Consider the following 24,735-nt stretch of genomic DNA (forward strand, 5'->3'; position numbering starts at 1 on the left):
TTTTGTTGTTGTTATTTTTTTTTTTTCATGGCTTCTTTTCTACTACCGTATTTAATTTGTATGACTGTTGTGATTATGCATTTTTTGAACCGAGGATCTATTGAAAATAACCTCTCTACTTTCATAAGGTAAGAATAAAATCTGCGTATACACTACCTTCCCATATTCTACTTTTAACTCTACTTCTGTGATTTCAATAATATGTTAATTGGCTTTAGGGAATATGCCAACAACACATGCAGATAGACAAAAATTTCATTTTCTATACATTAGTAAAGCAATATATTTTTCTAATAAAATAAAATATTAATTAAAATCATTTTTTTTAAATTTTTTTATCTATATTTTGCCTCTGTGTAGCCAAGGAAAGTAAGATTCTAATAGAAATGACCTTTGCCTCTGTTGAAAGGGTCTCGCCTTTCTTTAAGACGCTAATTTCCACATCAGCTAAGAATTATCTCAGGTTTTTCGTTAGTGCGCTCCGGAAAGAAGGAGCAAAGGCGAACAAGCTCAAGTAATTTTCCCTTGACTACTGTGAGGCCAAGGAAGATAACTGCATAACCTAAGAAATACAACTCCATAAGAGCGAGAAAGTACGGGGATAGAAAGAATCACACGGGTGACTGGACTCAGTGATGGATCTATCCTTGAAGATATGGGTGCTGAAGCACCCATTGACTTTGGCCAAATTATGTACATATTCATAGATAATACCTAAAAAAAATTCAATAATTGACCATGAGCACCCACTATGATCATGTTTGACCATTTAAAATTTATATTAAAATCAGTGAAGCACCCACGACCTATAAATTCTGGATTCGCCACTGACTGAACTCCACCAAAAGGTTCTTTCTCTCACGTAATTTCGCCCGCCCCTTTCATTTCCGTATCGGAGGAAATGGGATTCGTATAAGTACACCTGTCATCAATCGTCCAAGAAACAAATTTCGGAGAATGCAATTCGGAGATGTCTTTGATCTTACGAAGGAAATTTTTAGTTTATAAAGAAGGTGAAAATGATGTTATGTAGTTTAAGTTCCACGTTGCTCTTGTCAAACTTTAGTTGAAAAAATTATGGAACATAGCAATTATAAGAAATTGGATGGTTACTAAGACAATTTATAAAGTTGACTTTATTACAGTACAACTTTGGACTCATTAATTGGTTATGAATGATGGAAGAGACAAAAATCAAGGTGAGAGTTATTTAGGTACAAATTAATGTGCAATCAAGATTCTAGGAAACAGAAACAATTATTAGACTAGTTTGTGTAGATAAAATAGAAGGGAGATACCATGCATGAGGACATACCACGAAACAAAGTCTAGACACCGTTCCTAGGTTTAAGGACAATAGATTATAGAGTTGTCTTCTTGTTCGTCTCGTGTCTCCTCTTTCTAATTCTCATCATTAAGCAGAGTTAATAGAACTAGTTTCATGTCTTGATTATGTTAAAAACAGTTCTCTCGTAAGTGACATTATGATGGCTACTATAAAGGCAACCATTCAATGGATGTAAGAGCAACTCTTACGCTTTGTGAGACTCGTGTTGATTAACCTTTTTCAACTAATTAGCTATCAAATCAATAAAGTAAATCAAAAAACGAAAAATAAAACTAAAAGGAAGGTAGCTGATTATGCTAGCAAACATTATATTTTTAATACCACTAGAAAGTGTAGTAGATCATAAAATGAACAAAAGAAAAGTAAATAGAATTTAGGCAGTTTAAAGCGATGTATATATTGCCTTGAAACCGAAAGGAAAAAAGAGAGAATGTTATAGAAAATTGACTTTGGGCATGACTCAATTGCAAAGTCAAAATTTTAATGTAAGGGAATCAAGAAAATATATAATTATCGCCGAATATTTCAAATTATGTCTAGTGCATTTAAAAATATATTCATATACAAAAAAATATTTTCATTCTGCTTTAGTGTAATTTTTAGTCGAATATGATTTCCCTTCCACAAAGATAGCTACTACGTCCTTAGTGTAACTCAATCACAAGAGTTACCTTATAAGATGAGAATTATCTCAAACAACAACCAATGCATCTACCAATACGAGACTAGCACTTTTGGCGCGCTCATATATTTACATTTGATGCGTTTAGAACGTTAGATGTGGACATGTGATATACATGGATACACAATGATAAACATGTGATATACATATAATACAATGATATTCTTAAACTCGATTTCAACCACGAATTTGACTCTAAACTAGTCCATATCATTTTTAATCTTTTTCAAAATTTGTATATTGCCTTATCAAGGTGTTTCTAAGGAATTCCAACTATACATGCTTGAAAAATCATATTTGTCGTAGGTCTTATGTATGTTGTATATCATCGATAATTTTGTGGGCCAAACACTGTAAATAGTATCTATGGCTAAGTGAACCGTAAATATTTTATTTCTGTGGATCTCTCAAATAAAAGAGGCTCAAATAGTAATGAGCTCCAAGTCTGCAGCCCAGTATGGGGGAAAGGAAGAACGAAAAGACCAAAAGACCGCATCCACAGTCCAATTTCGAAAGACCATTCATTCAAATCAGTGTTATAAAATACGTGGGCGTAAGGCGAGGCGTTTTACATATATCTCAGCAAGGTATAAGTCCCGAGGCACTGGGCGTAAGTCCCATAGGTACTTAATTTTAATATTTTATAAAATAATATAATGACAGTAAATATTTATAAACAGGTAAAATTGTATAAAAATTGAAGAAAGCTATAAATATGTGAAATATATATGTGTGTGTGCGCGCGCACTCCATCCCGATAAAAAATTAGTCAAAACAATCTATTATAAGCTACTTACAAGCACAAGTAACTTGTGTCTAAAAGAATAAAATTTTCTACATGGAGGAACAAAAAGGATGATTAACTTGCAATTTAAACTTTGAACTTGCTGCTATGAAGGAGAATGGAATTCTCTTTATATTTGTAAAAAAAAATTAAATATTCGTTACTTTTGGGAGATATTAGCAGACTAGCGGACAAGATAAAGAATTGGGAAAGACCATGAATTAGGGCTTCAATCAATAAAAAAGGTCTTGACTTTTAAATTTAATACTTTTGAATCCTTTTTAAACCTTTTGAGTAATTACCAAACTGAATTTTGAGAATTTGGGTATTATATGAAAAATTTATTCAACAAATTTTATTTTAATTTGAAAAAGTCTCTAGGGCTTACTGCTAACTAAAAAAACGTGCCTCAAACGCCCGGGCGTACGCCTCTTGAGACTTTCGTCCCACACCATTATCCCGGAGTATTTTTGGTACGCCTCGCCCTAAAAGCGCTTTTTAAAACACTGATTCAAATAACACTTTCCATTTCCATGTAGTGGACTAGAAAACGCCCCTTTTATACTCACAAAACAAAAAATAAAATGAGGAAAAAGAACACCTATTTAATGTACTCTAATGAAGATGGTAAGAGTCACTGACGGTTATTTATCACATGACATTTAATCTTATGAAAGTAATTTGGGTCAAGAAAAATAATTGGCCTGCTGGGTATTTTAAGAGGTAAGTCACCGCTAAAAAGTTTGAGAGTTAATATAACAGGTCACATCTTAATTATCATTACATATGTAGTGTCTAAAAGCAAAGAAAAGTGCAAGCTAATGCTCATTTCTTGTCCAAGTTTAAATGTTTTTACACCAGTTTGAAGGAAAGAAATTCAATATTATGTGCAATTAATGCAAGAAAGCATACCATATGTGTTGACAAATGCTATAAATTTCAGGGTCTTCACATTGATTACGAAAACAATAAACAGATAAAGGTCTCCATTGCCATTTTGTACTTAAGCAGTGATAGTAACAATTAAGCTTTAGCATATGCGGTTAAAATATACTTTTCATACTCATGTCCAATTTCAAAATATGCAACCCATGAACAACATGATTATAATAATCCTAGCCTCAAAAAATAACTCAATGTCACAATGCACCCGAGATTTGAATACTTAATCTAACAAAGAGGTCTAATAATGTTACCTATCCTTTGTGAAACTATGTGCCATCACAATAAAATAAAAAATAAGCAGTCCACACATCCAAATCACATGATCGAATATAATTTAAGGACTCACACATATGAAGAAAAAGCATTCACACTCTCAAAGAAGTCACATGCACGCAAAAGGCATTGTAGACTTGCCCATTATGTAAACCTCTACTAATGTAGGTCCGCTCAGTCCGAAATCAACTAAAACTTTATTATGGTTGTAATGTTGGCTAAGGAACGGGTAGGATATATTTGGGATATAGTAGCTAACCCTCCTAAGCACTTTAACACATCACGTATTCAATTTTAAGCATAATTTCTTCAATCCACTTCAATCATCACAAGATAGCTCACCCAGAATATTTTTCCTTCTTCTTTACGTACTATTTCATATCACATCCATTAGCAATAATAAGAAACCTTTATTTATTCAATTATTCTTCTCTCTTTTTTTTTTCTTTTTTTTTTCCCTCTTTTTGCCTTGCCGCTAGTGGATTTTATTTTCTTCCTTCTATTGGTTCCACTCAAAAGTTACCCCAAGTTTCCTTATTACTTCTTTCTAGCGCTCTCTTTGCAATTCAAATGCTTTAAGAAGTCTAAGGATCAAAATGATCCAATTAAGAATAAAAGAGGATATGCCTGTAATGCGGGTGCCAAAAGAAAGGCTTATAGGTTCAAAAGGGTAACTAGGGGTGATTTTATTTGTGATAAGCAACAAAACTCAAAAAGATCAAGGAAAGCTTAACATCACTTTTTAAACCGAGCAATACCTAGAATTTTGCTTTAATTCACATTCTGGGCATGTTCTAAACTCAACTACAATAACATGGATTATACAAAGAACTCACTTCACACATGGCACATGACTCACTAAGGACAGTTTCATTCGGACTCTCACTCAAACAAGTATTCACAAAGCCAAGAGATATATTAAGCATAAAGCACAAAGTGAACACAAGTCAAACAACTGAGACATAGGATTTATACCACATGCTATTCATTTTTACCAAGGCATCATCATAAATTTAAAACTAAGGGAAGGTGAAACATGCAGAACCTAAGTATGCAACCATCAAACAAGTCAAAGGATACAAATCACATCAGTTCTTCTCCTTTATTTTTTACATACTACTCTAAAAGTAAAAATAAAAAAATAAAAAATTAAAACTACTACCCGGTTCAAGTTACATCTCATGGAAAAGAACTAAGGCACTAAAAAAAACCACTGGGATTATTACTACCTAAGGAAAATAAAAGACATGTTTTTGTATTTTTTTTCTAATTTTTTTGTTTAGATTTAAATCTCTCAAGAAAACTGTCTAGGAGATCCATCGTTGGGAAAAGTCCAATTTATTTTTCTAAAAACAAAATTATCAATTATACTAACATAACTAAAATAGTATAAAAAGTCACCCAAACAATCTCCTCACCCCATACGTAAAATTATGCATTGTCCCCAATGCAGAACATAAATAATAAAAGGGTAAAAGAAACTCCATGGTAGGCCAAAGGTCGAAACACTAGCAGCTCATGGGGTACTCAGACTTCTCCCGGGTATTTTTCTTTGTGTGAGCACCCCACACTTAGTTCTAACCATCTGGCTTGTTGTTGCACCCTTCCAATAGCTATGCTTCCCATGCTCCTAAAAAATAAAAAATGGCACTACGAAAATTAACACAATTAAAAAAAAAAGTAAACAAATGAAAAAAAAAAATATTAACGTTGGGTTGCCTCCCAACAAGCGCCTAATTTAACGCCGCGATACGACGTGAACCACTTTCTGCCTCTACCTCGAGCTTATGAATTGAACCCCAAATTTTGATTCAAGCTTATGATTATTCTCCTGGGACGGTACAAATTTTTGTGAGCCAAAAATTAAGTAAACTCTCATGCACCTTTTGGCTCTTTCGAAGGGTGTCACTTTGCCTAGACGGCCTTGAAAATTTTAAAATATAAGGCTCATCTACCTCTTCCCTTGACTTCTTTTTACGCTCATAAGGATCAATTCTCATTTCACTATCTGAACATAATGTACAGAAGTGTTTGGAATGAGGTCTGACACGCTCAAATACCTGAACTTCAAAATTTTCAGCCTCTTCGACACAAATTATACTAGAGTCAACTAAATTTGTATCCTCAATGTCCTTGCCTGACTCTAGTATCATTTCTTCAACATTGACATCATCAAATTCTAGCTGGTTAGAGTTTTGGTGTTCTACTCTGGACCCCTCTATTAGCACCTCCATTTCTGTCTCTAATACACCCTGCTCCTGGCTACTATCCATAATATTAACTTATTGAGCATTAAAAGCTTCAACTAGTTGACTCACTTGAGCCTCCAAGTTGCGAATAATTGTCTCTTGCCTTCGTATCTGCAGTTGTGTCTCATTATTATTTCGTACAATGTACCTTAGCATATCCTTGATCTCCTTCAGGTCATCATTCCCGAGTCCTTTATTCCTATTCACTTCACAAGAAAAAGTAGAACCATCATAGTAAGGGGTTGGAGAGGATAATAAATATAAGCACAACCATGAAAGTGACCATTTTGACTACCACACACATCACACACATTCCACAAATAAGATTAAGTTGGTGCACATAACTCGCTCTCAGGAATATTTTGATAATTTTGCCACATGTGGTTTCCTTCATAATATATATGAGAATCAATAGTAGAATTACCAATACCTAAACTCCCATAATTTCAAGATGTCATGTTTCTCAAATCAACAGGTAGAATAAAATAAAATTTTAAAAATAAAACAAAATAAAACTTCAAACTTGAAACCTAGCATTATATATAGCTACAAATACACCGTTAGTTCCCGGAAACAGCGTCAAAATTTGATCACGCCCAACTTTAGTACTAAAAAGGATAAGCGGTCGCTGCAAATATAGTCCGGTCTAAAAGTCAGGAGTCGAATCCTACAGAGAACTAAGGTTTAGCTACAACAGTTTATTATTACTACGAAGACAAGCTCGAACAATTTCAAAGTTATAAATATTAAGATTCTTATGTCTAACTAATTAACTAACAAATTAACGTGGTAAATTAATAAATAGGGATACTAAGGGTTGGAGACAAAATTGGAAAAGCCTAGAGTTATGATTTTCTCAATTGTCGGAATCCTTCCCGCTACGTCTCCTACAACTTCGCCTAAGTATTCTCTACTGATTATGAGCACTCGATTTATCGTAATTCTCTCTCGAGCAACTACAATAATGTACTAGTCATATTCTCTCGAATTACGCTAGCTCACACTTTTTCACTGCTCACTATGATCACGTCAAAGCTTCGTTATCTGTAATCCCGCTTTTAAACCCGCCGTATTGATCTCTCATATACCTTGGGAGTGATGTTGTTCGACAACAACCTAAATATGTACTCTTTCTCAAGAAATACATAATAAATAAGAACAATCAATTGATGGCCATTCAATCAACAATAATAAACACGTAGTTGAACAAGTAGGGATATTCAAAGGCAAAATTATATTAAAACGTAACAAGAATTCATCGTTTAATAGGTTTCATTAAACCCTAGATGAGAAAGTTTAGCTACTCATAACATACTAACAATCATGATAATAATTGAAAGCATTAAAATACAGATTAAGGAAGAGCTGAAGAGAAAACTCTTGCGATTAGTTACTTCCAAGTGTTCCGTAGACTTTTGTCTCTCCAATAGTGTCCTCCCCCTAAAAACTAAGCTTAGGAGGTATTTATAAGGTAGGGTTGAGGTCTACATGTCCAAAAATTGTGAGAAAATAAAAGTGGCTCGGATAGCATCTTCGGTGCGAGGCACTATCAGAGGCACCAACATTTCTGTGCGAGGCACTGTCAGGGGCGCCAATGTTTCTGCGCGAGGCACTATCTGGGGCGCCAATGACAGTGCCCTGGACAATGCCTTGCACTGTCTATGGCCGTGATTTTTCATTGCCTTGCACGTCTTCTTTTATTGGTCCATTTTGTAGCTTTGAGGTACCATTTCGTGCAATTTTTCTCCACTTCATGTCCAAGCATTCCTATACGTAAAATAAACGCTATTAAGTTCAATTATCGCACAAATTAACATCCAAACAACAAGGAAGTAGGGTAAATAACATCAAAATATATAGAATTATAGCACGACATCAAGTAGCTTATGCAAAGTCCAATTTCTCAATCTCTTATTCCCACCAAATATCAGCCTCTTGACTTACTTACCACAAGTCTCTTTCTGAACCACATTATTAATTTGCCGCCTTAGTTAAATGGGTTCCCACTAGTGACAAAGGGCTATTTTTCACCAAGAGGATTAAAATATAAATAAGTGTACGCATGACGATGCCAAGAAAAATTAATATATAATATATATATATATAAATTACCTAGCTACACAATTTAATTTTTGGTGAACGAATATCAATTGACACCTCTTGAATACATGTGACTCCGCCTTCTCACACTCCAACTTGAAAAGGGTGGCATGTCTCTTCTGTGTACACAATTTACTACTAGTACTTAACCATGATTAATTAATGTTTATATGCATCTTAATTTATTAGATAACCATAGTAAAGTAGTAATGTGATTTGTTGTAATAACGGGCGTAGGGAATTTCCCGCACACACATATATGATCTAAGAGATTTCTGATAACAAACAAGATTCTTCATTTCCACAAGTCTGGAAATGAAGTAGATGCTCTCAAAACTCTCATTTCTTGATTGTTCAAACGATTATATTTTCTGAACTTCTTGGTGCTTTTTTGAAATATTTCTTCTTCTTTTACATCAAGTGTTACTTATGGAGAAGCTTACTCGTAAATACGAAGCTTTATTATTATATTTAACCAACTGATTACTACTATTAGATATTAACCCTCTTCTGCAGGCACCACTAGACCAGACGATACTAGTAGTCTCTAATTCTCTGGTTTATAGATATATCAAATCGAACTCATCCAATTAAAAGACACTACTAAATAAATAAAAAATTACAGATATTTTAGTAAGGAATTGAATTAACTCCCTAATCGCAGTCTATATCCCTAATCACTTTATCAGCCAGTCCTACAGTAATGGTGCAATCCATCTCCGTAGATTTCTTTTTCTTCAAAACAAATATTAGCGCCACTTTCCCCTCCAATTTTGACTTGCTGGTCAAAGTTAAAGTTTCAGAATTCGTATCATTCCTTAGCTTCGAGTCCTTAGGTATATCCTTTGACGAAAGATTCACAAGCACATTAAATATCTTGGTGGACTTGAAACCAGCTTTGCCATGGGAAACAAAGGCTTCTCCAATATTTACACCATTATAGAAAAAATAAATAGTGCTGTCTCTGTACTTGTAAGGTCCAAAATTGGCGTTCTTAACACCAAATTCAGCATTCATTGTAATGTTGAATGAAGAATTTTCTGCATTTTTTGACAATACATCAAAGGTAGCTGACCGGATGCGAAACTTGGGAGTTCTGACTTTCATTATGTACAATGAAGAGAAGAGAGTGACTGCAATTTGAAACAGAGTAGAGAGTGCAACAAAAATTAAGAATTTCTTGCGTTTCTTTTTGCGCAGCTCTTTGGATTGTACGGAGTTGGCTGATTCTTCAGCTTGCTTTGCATGTCCGTTAGTCTGAAGTTGATGTTCCCCTTCTACAGCCATTTAGTTTCAAGTACAAGTAAAAATCTGATTTCAATAAAAAAGTATGTGGACTGAGCTCAAAGAATTTTAGTATCTGAAGACCGAGATATAAAAAAGGAAAATTCTTGTATTTATATAGTTCAAAAAACAACTAGTAAGAGTAGGTGACAATTGGTAAGGCAAGTCTGATGCTTATTGTTACCTAACTACAAGGGGTTTATAAAGTCAAAGCGCGTTGAAATAAAGTGCTTCTTGTTGTGAAAAGAGTTTGCGTTAGCTATTAAGTGCTTGGGAAAGTGCAGGCGCGCGATTGGATGACATATCATGTCACATAAGGAATTTAAGAGGATCGACCGCATATATAGAAGCTTCTCATAAGTCAGCAGTTGAAAGTAAACAGCCACTTAATTTGTCAACTTCTTCTATGGTGCCACTACTAGAATCCTCAAAAATCAAACAGCCACTTAATTTGTCAACTTCTTCTATGGTGCCACTACTAGAATCCTCAAAAATCAAACAGCCACTTAATTTGTCAACTTCTTCTATGGTGCCACTACTAGAATCCTCAAAAATCAAACAGCCACTTAATTTGTCAACTTCTTCTATGGTGCCACTACTAGAATCCTCAAAAATCAAACAGCCACTTAATTTGTCAACTTCTTCTATGGTGCCACTACTAGAATCCTCAAAAATCAAACAGCCACTTAATTTGTCAAATTCTTCTATGGTGCCACTACTAGAATCCTCAAAAATCAAACAGCCACTTAATTTGTCAACTTCTTCTATGGTGCCACTACTAGAATCCTCAAAAATCAAACAGCCACTTAATTTGTCAACTTCTTCTATGGTGCCACTACTAGAATCCTCAAAAATCAAACAGCCACTTAATTTGTCAACTTCTTCTATGGTGCCACTACTAGAATCCTCAAAAATCAAACAGCCACTTAATTTGTCAACTTCTTCTATGGTGCCACTACTAGAATCCTCAAAAATCAAACAGCCACTTAATTTGTCAACTTCTTCTATGGTGCCACTACTAGAATCCTCAAAAATCAAACAGCCACTTAATTTGTCAAATTCTTCTATGGTGCCACTACTAGAATCCTCAAAAATCAAACAGCCACTTAATTTGTCAACTTCTTCTATGGTGCCACTACTAGAATCCTCAAAAATCAAACAGCCACTTAATTTGTCAACTTCTTCTATGGTGCCACTACTAGAATCCTCAAAAATCAAACAGCCACTTAATTTGTCAACTTCTTCTATGGTGCCACTACTAGAATCCTCAAAAATCAAACAGCCACTTAATTTGTCAAATTCTTCTATGGTGCCACTACTAGAATCCTCAAAAATCAAACAGCCACTTAATTTGTCAACTTCTTCTATGGTGCCACTACTAGAATCCTCAAAAATCAAACAGCCACTTAATTTGTCAACTTCTTCTATGGTGCCACTACTAGAATCCTCAAAAATCAAACAGCCACTTAATTTGTCAACTTCTTCTATGGTGCCACTACTAGAATCCTCAAAAATCAAACAGCCACTTAATTTGTCAAATTCTTCTATGGTGCCACTACTAGAATCCTCAAAAATCAAACAGCCACTTAATTTGTCAACTTCTTCTATGGTGCCACTACTAGAATCCTCAAAAATCAAACAGCCACTTAATTTGTCAACTTCTTCTATGGTGCCACTACTAGAATCCTCAAAAATCAAACAGCCACTTAATTTGTCAACTTCTTCTATGGTGCCACTACTAGAATCCTCAAAAATCAAACAGCCACTTAATTTGTCAACTTCTTCTATGGTGCCACTACTAGAATCCTCAAAAATCAAACAGCCACTTAATTTGTCAACTTCTTCTATGGTGCCACTACTAGAATCCTCAAAAATCAAACAGCCACTTAATTTGTCAACTTCTTCTATGGTGCCACTACTAGAATCCTCAAAAATCAAACAGCCACTTAATTTGTCAACTTCTTCTATGGTGCCACTACTAGAAATCCTCAAAAATCGATCGCTGCCAACCGATCGACCTGGGTCAAAAACTCGACCAAAAAATAAGCCGAAGTCGGTCGGCTTTGCAAAATATTTTTCTTTTTAGTTTTTTATTTATTTTTGAAATCGGTCGAATTCGTTCGATTCTTTTTAGCGCCAAAATACAAGAAATTACTTTTACTTTATGAGAAATTTTATTTTCAAGAAACCGACCAACTTCGATTGATTTTTCATTTAAAGTAAATTAAACTTAAAATTAATATTCATAAAACCGACCAAAATCGGTCGGTCATTTTAAAAATTGATCGATATCTGTAGGTTATTTCCGCGCGAAAATGTAATTAAAGAGTATAAATAAAATAAAAGAAAGTCTTAAACCATAAAGTACCAATAGCCTAGTGGTAGAATAGTATTCATCCACAGTACAAACCCCAATTCGATTATAAGATGGTGTATTTTTTAATTACATATTTTTTCAGTCAATTATTTTTTGGTCGGTAGTGGAATTTAATTGACCGACCAATTTCAGTTAGCTCTATCGACCGCACGATTACTAATAACTACGAATCGTTCAGATTTTGACCGGTTTTTGCCAATTATCGATCAATCGGTCGATTTTGGTTGTAGATATTTGCCCTGTTTTTAGTAGCGTGCAAATTTCGAAGGGTAGTGACAATTGGTAAGAGATATTTGCCCTGTTTTGGTTGTAGATATATGTGTCCTAGCTACGGCCTTCATTAATAAATTTTTCTTTGTTTTATTTGTGAGCAGTCGCGGAGATATCCTTTTGTAAAATTAGTCATGACACTGCGTCGTAAGAAAAATTCATGTTATATGTGTAGATAGTAGTAATATTTTTAAAGATTATGCATAAATACATTGTCGACGCCTTATAGCTCAATACAATAATACTACATGACTCCTGTCATTGAATATACTACTACACTATTTTGAAGTGGCGCATGCTCAGGTCAAATCGAGTGCATTATTCCAAAAATAAGTAGGCAGATTTCATTCCACACACTTATGCAACTTGTGGATGGGAGTACACACAGAATAGAAGAGGGATACAATTAAATTTTAGAGAAAAATAAGACCACGAAAAAGAAATTAATCTTGGTATTGTTTCACGGGGAATCTGTAATACTACAAGACTTAATTAATAGCACGTAGTTGCAGGGTTTGAGTCCTCCAAGTTTGAAGTATTTGACAACATATATAGGGACGAAGGACAAGTTTCCGGTGGATTTTGGAGCTAAAAGAACTTCCCCTTAATATATACTGTTTGTAATAATATATCATTCTCCTCCGGCTAAAAGACTAAAGGGATGTTGGCAGGAACGGACCCACATAGTATCAAGCGGGTTCAATTGAATCCGCTTCGTTAAAAATTTATACTGTGTATATTAATAAATTATATTTAAAACTGAGGTCGGAGAACATAATGATAATTTGAACCCGCCTGGAGCAAGCAAGATCTCTTGTGAGACGGTAAAGAGGGTTCAAATTGTATATGAGGAGGTACTGTGCTCGAATCTCGCTAGGCTGATATCCTCTTCTTTTGTCATTTTTCTAATTCTGTTAATTTTCTTTACTTGAATTCAATAAAAATTATTCTATAGTTTAAATTTGTTTCGAAAAATTTCCTCACCACGAAGTGAATTCAGATTTTTCTTTCTTAAAATTTGATGAAGCATGCAAGATAATTGTTTAAATTATTTAGTCTATCTTGAAATGTTTTTGTTTAATACTGAACTTTCTGGTTTGGTGTATAGCTCTTTTCCTCTAATTATTGGAATTACTTTAGTATTTATGAAAAAGCTTTTTTATTCCCTTTCCTCTGCAAATAACAGTTTCTCAATAATAACAAGAAATGTTCTAGATTTTATTTACTGGAGTTAATAAATTTTGGTAAATTTGAATTTCTTATAGTAAAATTTGTTAAATTAAATAGATAAATTGGTAAAATAGAAATAAATAATTTTTATTGTATTATTTTAAAAAATATTTTCAACTTTGTTTAAACTTTAGAATGCCGACTTTAAAATGACTTCATTTTGCTATTATGCTAAGAGCAATAAAGGAAGAAAAAAAGGTGATCAAACCCTACTTGTCATATCTGACACCTTATACTAATATGTGTAGTCATTTTTGGCTGAACCCGCTTATACAAAATCATTCGTCCGCCACTGGATGTTGGGTTTATGAAATATAGTTATTCTAGAATTATAACCTACTGATTATTTATATAGTGAATAATAATGCGATGAATATTATGTGATGAAAAATAATGCAAGAATCCTTATGCGGTGTTTTATTTGTCTTAATTATATTTATTCATGTATTACTAATATATACTTAATTATTTCATATTTTATTATGTATAAGATAATATACTATAAATTTTGTATCACTTATATGTAAGGGTGTTCATGGTTCGGTTTGGTTCGATTTTTTCCTACAAAGATATCAAATCAGATAAGTTGATTTTTTAAATATTGGAATCAAACCAAATCAATTATGTCGAATTTTTATCGATTCAATTTATGTCGATTTTTATCATTTTTTTTATTTTTTCGGGTTTTATCGGTTTTTTTTAAAGATGAGGCATACACTACTTAAAACATATTCCGACGACTACATTTTCAACTTAATGTTAGGTGTTTTTCCTGATTGTTTTACCCATATTTGGTTTTCCTATTTTTTTGAAGGACAACATATTTACCATAATTGATTTTTCCTTTTACGTAAAGGAAAATATAATTATTCCATATTTGGCTAGTCCTTTTTTGGAGGAAAATATTTTTGACTTCTATAAATTAAGGATCATTACTTCTCATTCAGTAGTATCCACAATGTAGGCATAATGAGTTTGAGAGTCTTGTTTAGGGGAAAAACTCTTCGGGACAAGTGTTAGAGTGTCACTTGTATTTTTCTATTTGCGAGGTCCTTCTTTCGATATTTTGTACTCACTTTTATATAGTGGATTGTTCATCTCCGTCATGGACATAAGTCAATAGACCCAACCACGTTATATGTTTGTTTTTTTTTGGTATATTTCTCCTTTGTTGTATGTTGAGGATAAAAAATAACAATTAGAAGATTGAAGGAGTTCAACGAGTTGGAGAGAATAAAAAGCAGTGAAGTTATCCCTGTTTAGCAAAGGAGAAAAAAAACATGCAAAAGTTTGACACTGAAAAAAATTGTAAAGCAAAGAATGGTATCAACATTCAGCAACATCTGCAAATTCGAATAACTTTCGATTCTTCAGGTATCGTTTAAACTCCTTATTTGAGCCTTCTTGACAGATTTCTTAAGTTTTCTTCTTTTATTCACTCACTACATATTAGTCTAATTATATACCACAAAGAGGGCCAAACACACAAGTTTTTAACTTGGTATAAAATTTAACGAGTAAATTATATAAAAGGTTGAAATTGATAGATTATGAATCAATTTGAGTGAAGAAATTGTGACAAAAAGCTACTTCCATAAGGACATAGTGTAGTTATTAGCTTAAACGAGCTCTAGAAATTTTTAAAGTAATCTGGAATCATATTCCTTCTACAGTAACTTTGCCTTAGGCTAAGAAATTTATATATGATTTAAAGAGCATGATTAAGGTATAGAAGTATTCTCGGGTAGAGTAGAAAAATCTTATTTGGCAAATATTCTCAGGTAGAGTAGAAAAATCTTATTTGGCAAATTAAGAGTTAAACAAGAAAGCGTAAAGGTTGGTTATTGTGAATTGGTATGTTGATGGTTCATGGAATTGATACATAGATTGATACAATTTAGGTGATAGAAGAAGCCATACGGATTGCTCGAAGTGACGCGTTTGATATTTCGACACGAATACTGTGAGTAGTAATCTTACTGCAATTTGTGATTTCATAACCTCCTGCATGGTTTATACATTATTTTGAAAATAAAATATGTTATCGAATGTTTGAAATTGCATGTGGGATAAGTCCTTTACTTGATATGGTACTGAATAATTTACTTGAGATGTTTACAGTTATTTAAAATGTTCTCACTGTTACTAGACATATTTTACTGTTACTAGAAATATGATTATCGTTACCGAAATTGAATTACATGATTTGATAAGAATTGAAATGCCCTAAACTGGTTTGAAAATGCTTCCATGTGAAGATTTACTGTTTACAAAGAAAAGTATGAATGAGAGGAGACTTTGAAGGATCTCGTAGCTAACGACAGGTTCTTTAGACCTGGTGCACTTTGTATTTAGCGATTACCGAGTAAAATTATAGCCCTCGCTAGTGGGAAGGTAGAACTAGCATACAGTTACAATTTTCTCTCGAGTAGGGACCTACAGTTATATTTGACTCCTTTTACGAAGGGGTCCACACAGTGATACAAATTACATGATCCTTTTCTGAAAACCTCCCAAATATAAAGATTTCTATGGCACAATATTTACCAAGTTTATTATTGAATTATTAAATTGGTTTTGTTACAGGAAACACACAATGAGACTAATTATTATCACCGTTTTAAAAAAGGACATTTTATTTTTTGATTAATATACAAGCATGTTTTCTGACTTGTCCCCAATTAAAAATAGTCGTGGTTAAATATTATTACTCACTCAGCTAGCGATTCACTCCCCGCTATTATTTTTATAGAGACAACAGTAGACACAGGCGAGAATTCCGTTAGTTAGAGTACATAAGTTGACAATTCCTGATGAGCCCCGCATTTATTCGGGTGGGCAAAGATTGTTATTTGTTTGTTATAGTCTCTTTCTTAAAACTCTTAGAGTCGCTCCATAGTCATTTTTATGAGTGTCATAAATATTCTTTTATTGATATAGACTAGTGACTCGTATTAGACTTTCCTATCGTATACTTGGAGATGAAGTGAGTATTATTGTGTTGGAAATACTTCATGAATGAGGCTTATAACTTGTTTGGTCGATGAGGCTTATTTGGGAGCACTTGCTCCTAAGCGTCGGTCATGATCCTAAATTAGGCTGTGACATCTCCGTCGTGGACATAGGTCAATAGACCGAACCACGTTATATGTTTGTATCTTTTTTGGTATATTTGTCCTTTGTTGTCTGATTGGTTTGCTTTACTAGCTTCCACATGACACTTGATTTTTTGGTCCTAACACGTAACACTATTAAACCAATTACTCTTTGAGAAATCCATCATTTACCAAGATATATTGATAATAATTAAATCAAATAGTGATGAATAATTTAAGAACTCAATTAAAAATAGAATATTTTTAACATGAAATAGATTCTTGTATTTAACAAAAGAAAACTGCAATTAGAATGCAAAAAGGCAAAGAATTAGATTGTTATAATAGAAAAGAACTAGACTAAAGTGCAAACAATTAACATGTACCATAAAAGTTTAGAAACTTTATATAAAAATATAAATATATATAGATGTAATAATAAATTTTAAATAGCTACTTTTATAGTCGGTTTGGTTCGACTTTTCGATTAGTTTTTGATTAAAATCAAAGCAAAATCCAAATTTGTTTGGTTCTTAAATTTCAAAAACAAACCAAACCCAAAAAATACAAATTATTTTGGTCGGTTTGATTCGATTTTTGTTATGGTTAGATTTTTCGGATTTTTATGAACACCCCTACTTATATGTCACGATTAGCTACGTATAAAGTTTAATAAGACCAACCATATATCACATCAAATTATATAATAATTATTATTGCTTGTATGACAGACTAGACATTGTATTACTTATGAAATATTTTATGATGAGATTATACTTTTGTTATGCGGTAAACTGATGTCGTGCTATAATTTCATATATTTTGACGTTATTCACCTTACTTGTTTATTATTTGGATGCTAATTCATGCGATAATAGAGCTTAATAGAGTTTATTTTACGTGTAGGAATGCTTGGACAAGAAGTGGAGAAACATTACACGAAATGGTATGTCAAAGCTACAAAATGGAGCAATAAAAGAAGATAACGCAAGTCTTTGTCTAGGGCATTGTCATTGGCGCCTCTGACAGTGCTTCGCAGGGAAATGTTGGTGCCTCTGATGGTGTCTTGCTGAGTAATGTTGGTACCTCTGACAATGCCCCGTGCCGACGATATTTATCCGAGCCACTTTTATTTCCTCCTTAATTTTGGACGTGTATACTTTAACCATACCTTATAAATACCTCCAAAACTTAGTTTCTATAGGGAAACATCATTGAGAGGCAAAAGGATACAAACACTATGGATCACATATCACAAGAGTTTTTCTCTCTGTTCTTCTTTAATATGTAGTTTAATGATTTTGAATATGACTATGATTGTTTATACAATTATGAATAACTAAACTAATCTAGGGTTTGATGGAACCTTTTTGCGAATGAATTCTCGTTACGTTTTAACATAATTTTGCCTTTGAATATCCATACTTATTCAACTATGTGTTTATTGTTGTTGATTGAATGTCCATTAATTGACTGTGCCTATTTATTATGTGTTGCTTGAGAAAGAGTACATATTTAGGTTATTGTCGAACAACATCACTCCCAAGGTATATGAGAGATCAATACGGCGGGTTTAAAAGTGGGATTAAAGATAACGAAACCTTGACGTGATCATAGTGAGCGGTGAAAATGTGCGAGCTAGCGTAATTCAAGAGAATATGTCTAGTACATTATTGTAGTTTCTCGAGAGAGAATTACGATAAGTCGAGTGCTCATGATCAGTAGAGACAACTTAGGCAAAATTGTAGATATAGCGGGAAGGATTCTGACAATTGAAAAAATCATAACTCTAGGCTTTTCTAATCTTGTCTCCAACCCTTAGTATCCCTACTTGTTAATTTACTACTTTAATTTATTAGTTAATTAGTTAGACATAAGAATCTTAATATTTATAACTTTGAAATTGTTTGAGCTTGTCTTTTTAGTGATATTGAACAATTATAGTAAAACCTTAGTTCTTTGCGGGATTCGACTCCGAACTTTTAGACCAGATTATATTTGCAGTGACCGCTTATCCCTTTTAGGACTAGAGTTGGGTGTGATCAAATTTTGGCGCCGTTGCCAGAGAACTAACAATGTAGCTGTAGTTGTACATAGTGTTAGGTTTCAAGTTTGAACTTTTATTTTGTTTTATTTTTATTTTTATTTTTATTTTTGATTTGAGACACATGGCATCTTGAAATTGTAAGAGTTTTGATGTTGGTAATTCTACTTTTGATCCTCCTTCTGAATATTGTGGAGGAAACTACCCATGACAAAATTATCAAAATATTTTCGAGAGCGAGTTATGTGCCCCAACTCAATCCTATGTGTGGCATGTGTGTGAGATGTGTGGTGGTCAAGATGGTCACTCTTATGGTTGTTCTTATATTTATTATCTTCTCCCAACCCCTTATGTCACGTCCCAAAACCTACTATAGGTCGTGATGGCGCCCAACATCGCCGTTAGGTAAGCCAACGGTGAACTATCACTTAAATTTTTCATTTTATTACTTTCAAAATCATAAACTTTTATTAAGTAAGGAAATTTACACCTTTAAAATTTATGGGTACATACTTAATTAGTATTGTATAAAATAAAAGGTGATAATAATATGCAAATCCGTAAGCATCAACTAAAATATCCCCAAAACTCGGTGTCACAAGTGCATGAGCATTTACTAAGCAATACAACAATAATACAACATCTGTGTGGAATGTAAGTAAGACATGATAAAGTAAATGGTATGCCGGAGACTCTGTGGGCTCCGGTACGTAGTCTGGAGTGCAGCTCACCGTAAAGTCTCCTCAGTAGTTGCGCCTACGCGCCCAGATGTCCACCAAATGAACCTGTCAGATCCTGCACATTTAGTGCAGAAGCGTAGCATGAGTACGTAGATCAACGCGTACCTAGTAAGTATCTAACCTAACCCCGGAGAAGTAGTGACAAGGGGACGACACCGACACTTACTAGAGGTCCAACAAAGCAGTATGCGAAATCCTAAACAGATATGAAGCACAACAACAATAGTGGCATAAAATGGTAACCAACATAACCCTTCAAAATTTCTTTTAACGATATAAATTTCTCAATCTCGTATTCTATCTCAACAACTCGAAAATATAAAATGCCAAAATCAAGTGAATAAGTAATACCATATGAAATGTCAGCCATCAGTGGAAGGATAATCTCATGAATATTTGGTCTGCTAGCGATATAACACACGATTATGCTGAGGTCGTACGACCCGATTCTGAATAATGTGTATACCGACGAGGGTCGAGTGACACGAACCATAGATGCATCTATTATACTGCCGAGGTATTCGGCCCGCTCCACAAGAAAGGAAGAAACTTATCAAATCACGAGGAGCGTGCTTACAACACAGATACATGTGCATAATAGTGAATATACCCCTTTACGTTTACCAAATATCTTGGCAATAACTCAAGGTGATAAAACTCAGCCTAATATATATTTCTAAATCAATTTCAATTGTAACTTCAATTAATTAAGCTAGCAAAATGAGTCCAAACATTTCAAATATTACATGATAAATCCCTAAGTCTACTCAGACATAAACATGCTCTAGCTACGTACGGATTCTCATCACCTCGTGCATACATAGCACCCACAACTAGTAGCACATATCAATTACATCACCTAGGGGGTAATTTATCCCTCACAATGTTAGACAAGAAATCTACCTCGCTCCGAAGTTCCATAACCGACTATAATGCCTCTCTAACTCTTCAATTCAAAGCCAAACGATCTGAAACTAGTCAAACAATGTGTAAATCAATCAAAATATACTCAAATCCATATAATTTAACAATTTATAAAAATTCCCAACTATGCTCGAAAAGTCAACAAACTCAACCCCCGGGCCCACGTGCCCGGATTCCGAAAATTCTTAAAGATAATCATTACCCATAACGCCACAAACCCAAATATATAATTTATTCCCAATTCCATGTCCAGTTTCATGGTCAAAATCCAAAAATACTCAATTATAAGTTTTCTACCACTATCTCACAATTTCTACTAATTTTTCAATTTAAATCCATATATACACCATGTATTTTACTCACAAGGTGTAGAAATCTCTTACCTCAAGATTGATGATGAAAATGACTCCTCCAAATCGCCCCAAAGATCGCCCAAGCACGATATGAATGAGTGAAATGAGCAAAAATCCCGACTAAGCAACATATATTATTCCCAGGCGTCTTCGCACCTGCGGGCACCCCAGCCGCACCTGCGGAAAAATGTCTGCTCCTATGGAAGTCACTTAGGCCTCGACCAGCCGCACCTGCGAGGGCGGTCCTTCGGCCCTCCCCTCGCTTCTGCGCTTTTGTGCCTGCGGGATCCCATCCGTTTCTATGAAGCCAGCCACGCCTCTCCAACTCCTCGTCTGTGAAGCCTCATCGCATCTGCGGGCTCGCAGATGCGGAAATCCTTCTCGCACCTGCGACCACTACCCAGCTCACCAAGAATCGCTTTTGCGACCCTTTGGCCTCTTTTGCGGATATGAAAACGTACCTTGATCTCGTCCAATTTTACTCCTCTATTTGAGGATATGAAAACGGTCGATGCAATAGTAAACACCCAATAAAAGTCGGGGTCGAATTCTGCAAGGAGCTATGTGAATGGGTGTTAGTAGTATATTTCTTAGCGTGTGAGTTTGCATATCTAAATTTTCACTTCCGCAATATTTGGTTTTGTTTGAAAATATAAATTGAACTACGATTGCGATTTAAAGAATGAAACTAGGAAATTGTTTTTGGTTGTTTTTTAAATGATATAAAAGGCCTAGGGCTATGACCTTCACCTAGGTATTCGCCTAATGGGTTGTAAACTTTCAAACTTGTTTTATTAGTCGGGGTATATTATAGTTATCAATACTCAAGTACTCACTCATAGCCTCTCGGTGAGAGAGTGATTTTTTCCAATTTGGCCTTCTCAAGTCCAAATGGGTATTGAACAAAATAATTGATAATAAGCTCAAGTCGGATTTTACTATCTCTAGGTTCAACCCTTTAATTGGGCTTATCAATATCTTGATTGACCCAATTTCTTGCTAGCCAAGTTTTTCTAGACTAAGTCTCTCTTTCTCAAGTAGAGACCGAGTCAAATAGGCATGAAATAAGTTTTGCAACCATTAATTCTTCACATAAAAGCAAGAATTAGGTTAGATAATCAACACTCAATCATAAACAAACAATAAATCAAATACCCATTAAGTTTACACTAGGGTTGGGTCACAACCCTAGAGAAACTCTAGCTACTCATGCTTAAATTGGAAGAAAAAGAAGAAGTGATAACTAAACCCATATAGATAATTAAAATGATGAAATCAATATTCAAAAAGCTCAAAATAGCAAAAACTACTAAAAAGAGCAAAAGAAACCGTCTAGTGTGGTTGTTGATGTCAAAGGTTAACCGAAAAAGGTGAAACTCTTCTATTTATACAGTGCTGGAATTTTTGGACAAAAATACCCTTTCGGAGGTTTAGCGGCCGCACAATTCCATGTGCGGTCCGCACTTTGCTTCAGCTTGACAGGATTGGAAACCTGCGGCCACACAATTTTGAACTGCGGCAGCACTTCTCTCTTTCTGTGGACAGTAAAAATATGTCTGCGGTCACACCATGCTCTTTTGCGGTCCGCATAAATGTGGTTACGGCCACATAACTGTTCTTCTGTGGCCGCACAATAATTGTGCGGTCCGCACTCTTATTGAACTTGAGAAGTAGGTTCTCTGAACTTTGGATTTTACCCAGTTTCTGCGGCCGCACAATTTCATGCATGGTTCGCATCTTGCAACCTTCTTTGATTGAATTGCTTCATGACCTGCGGCCGCAAATGGTATTCTGCGGACCGTACTTTGAGCTTTTGTGCTGTTTTTGTCTTTAAGTTCAGATTACTCCTTCTTGAAGTGGATTTCATCTTTTGAGCTCATCTTCCAATATTCCTGCAATTAAGTATATTTTATCAGTTTTCGGGAATACAATTAAGCGCTTTTGGACTGAAACGACAGCAAAAAGGTGCTAATAAGTAGTCAAAATCCCCACTTATCACACCTGCAGCCATAAACCTCGCATGTGCGATCACACCAGAAGCCTTAAGCTTCAGTAATTCCTTAAGTCCAAAACTCAACTCGATTCCAATCCGATTTGCACCCGAGGCCTCCAGGACCCCATCCAACCATACCAACGCATCCTAAAACATGATACAAATTTAGTCGAAGCCTCAAATCACACCAAACAACATCAAAACTATGAATCGAAGATCGAAACCTTCTTTCAAGTTTCAAACATTCAAACTTCGACGAATGCGTCCGATTCATACTTATACATTCCGTAATATTGCCAAACTTTACGTACAAGTTATAAATCACGATACGAACCTATTCCAAGTCTTAGAATCCCAAATGGACATCGATAACACCAAATTCCACTTCAAACCAAATTAAGAAAATTTTTAAAATTTCAAAATACCAACTTTTCATAATAAGCGCCGAAATATTCCCAGACCACCCGGTACTCAACCCGAACACACGCCCAAGTCCGAAATCATCATACGAACCTATTAGAACCTTCAAATTTCGATTCTGAGATCGTTTACTCAAAAGTCAAACCTTAGTCAACTCTTCAAACTTAAAGCTTTCGAATTTAGAATTTTCCTTCTGAAACAACTCCGAACTTTCCGAAATTCAATTCGACCACACGTACAAGTCATAAAACATGAAGTAAAGCTACTCACGGCCTCAAACCCTCGAACGACGCACTAGAGCTTAAAACTACCGGTCAGGTTTTTACACCTTACTATGATGGTTCTACTTTTTCTTGTGAAGTTAATAGTAACAAAAAACCCAGGGATGCGGAAGAGATCAAGGATATGCTAATGTGCTTTATGGAATAAAATAATAAAAAACAACTGTACATACAAAGGCAAGATACTACCATTCGCAACCTAGAGGCACAAGTGAGTCAATTAGTTGAAGCATTTGATACTCAACAAGCCAATATTGGGGATAGTAGCCAAGAAGTGCATGAAGTAGATACTGAAATTGAGGTGCTAATGGAGGAGGTTAGAGTAGAACACCAACAATTTATCCAACTAGAATTTGAGGTTGCCGATGTTGAAAAAGTAATACTAGATTCAGCCAAGGACATTGAAGATACAAATTTAGTTGACTCTAGTGTGATTGGTGTTCAGGAGGTCGAAACTTTTGAAGTTAAGGTATTTGAGCGTGCCAGACTTTATTCCAAACACTTCTCTACATTATGTTTAGATGGTGAAATGAGAATTGATCCTTATGAGCATAGAAAGGAGTCAAGAAAAGAGGTAGATAAGCCTTATATTTTGAATTATTTAAGGCCGCCTAGGCAAGGTGACACTCCTCGTTCAAGAGCCAAAAGGTGCATGAGAATTTACTTAAGTTTTAGTTCATAAGAATTTATACCGCCCCAGGAGCATAACCATAAACTTGAATCAAAACTTGGGGTTCAATTCATAAGCTCGAAGTGGAGGTAGAAAGTGGTTCACGTCGTGCCACGACGTTAAATCAGGGAAACCCAACTTTACCGCTTTTTTTTATTTTTAGTTATTTTTTTATTTTATTATTTTTGTAGTGTCATTTTTTATTTTTTAGGAGCATGGGAAGCAAAGCCATTGGAAGGATGCAACGACAAACCAGATGGTTAGAACTAAGTGTTGAGTGCCTACCCAAAATAAAATATTCGAGGAGAAGTCTGAGTACCCATGAGCTGCTAGTGCTTCGGCCTTTGGCCTACCAGGGATTCTCTTTTACCCTCTTATTATTTATATTGTACATTGGGGATAATGCACAATTTTAAGTGTGAGGTGAGAAAATTATGTGGGTGATATTCTATGCTATTTTAGTTGTGTTAGTTTAATTGATAGTTATTTTTAGGAATTCCTTTTTTTGGACTTTTCTCAATGATGGATCTCCTAGACAGTTTTCTTGAGGGATTAAAGTCTAAACAAAGAATACAAAAAAAAATTAGAAAATAGAAAAATACAAAAATATATCTTTTTATTTTTCTTAGGTAGTAATAATCCCCTGTGGTTTTTCTTTGTGTACCGGTTCTTT

General features: G+C 34.6%; 1 protein-coding gene across 1 annotated transcript; it reads right to left on the minus strand.

Moving 5' to 3' along the window:
* Window positions 1-9,035: 9,035 nt before the first annotated feature.
* LOC142179949 (late embryogenesis abundant protein At1g64065-like) lies at window positions 9,036-9,668 on the minus strand. Its single transcript, XM_075250850.1, has one exon. The coding sequence runs from the start codon at window positions 9,666-9,668 to the stop codon at window positions 9,036-9,038; it is 633 nt and encodes a 210-aa protein (XP_075106951.1).
* Between the last annotated feature and the right edge of the window lie 15,067 nt (window positions 9,669-24,735).

The sequence above is a fragment of the Nicotiana tabacum genome, chromosome 4 (genome assembly GCF_000715075.1).
Source record: "Nicotiana tabacum cultivar K326 chromosome 4, ASM71507v2, whole genome shotgun sequence".
Classification (NCBI taxonomy): Eukaryota; Viridiplantae; Streptophyta; class Magnoliopsida; order Solanales; family Solanaceae; genus Nicotiana; species Nicotiana tabacum.

Bases quoted from the DNA above. Each gene is read 5' to 3' on its own strand.
- LOC142179949 (XM_075250850.1), bottom strand. From the start codon at position 9,668: ATGGCTGTAGAAGGGGAACATCAACTTCAGACTAACGGACATGCAAAG.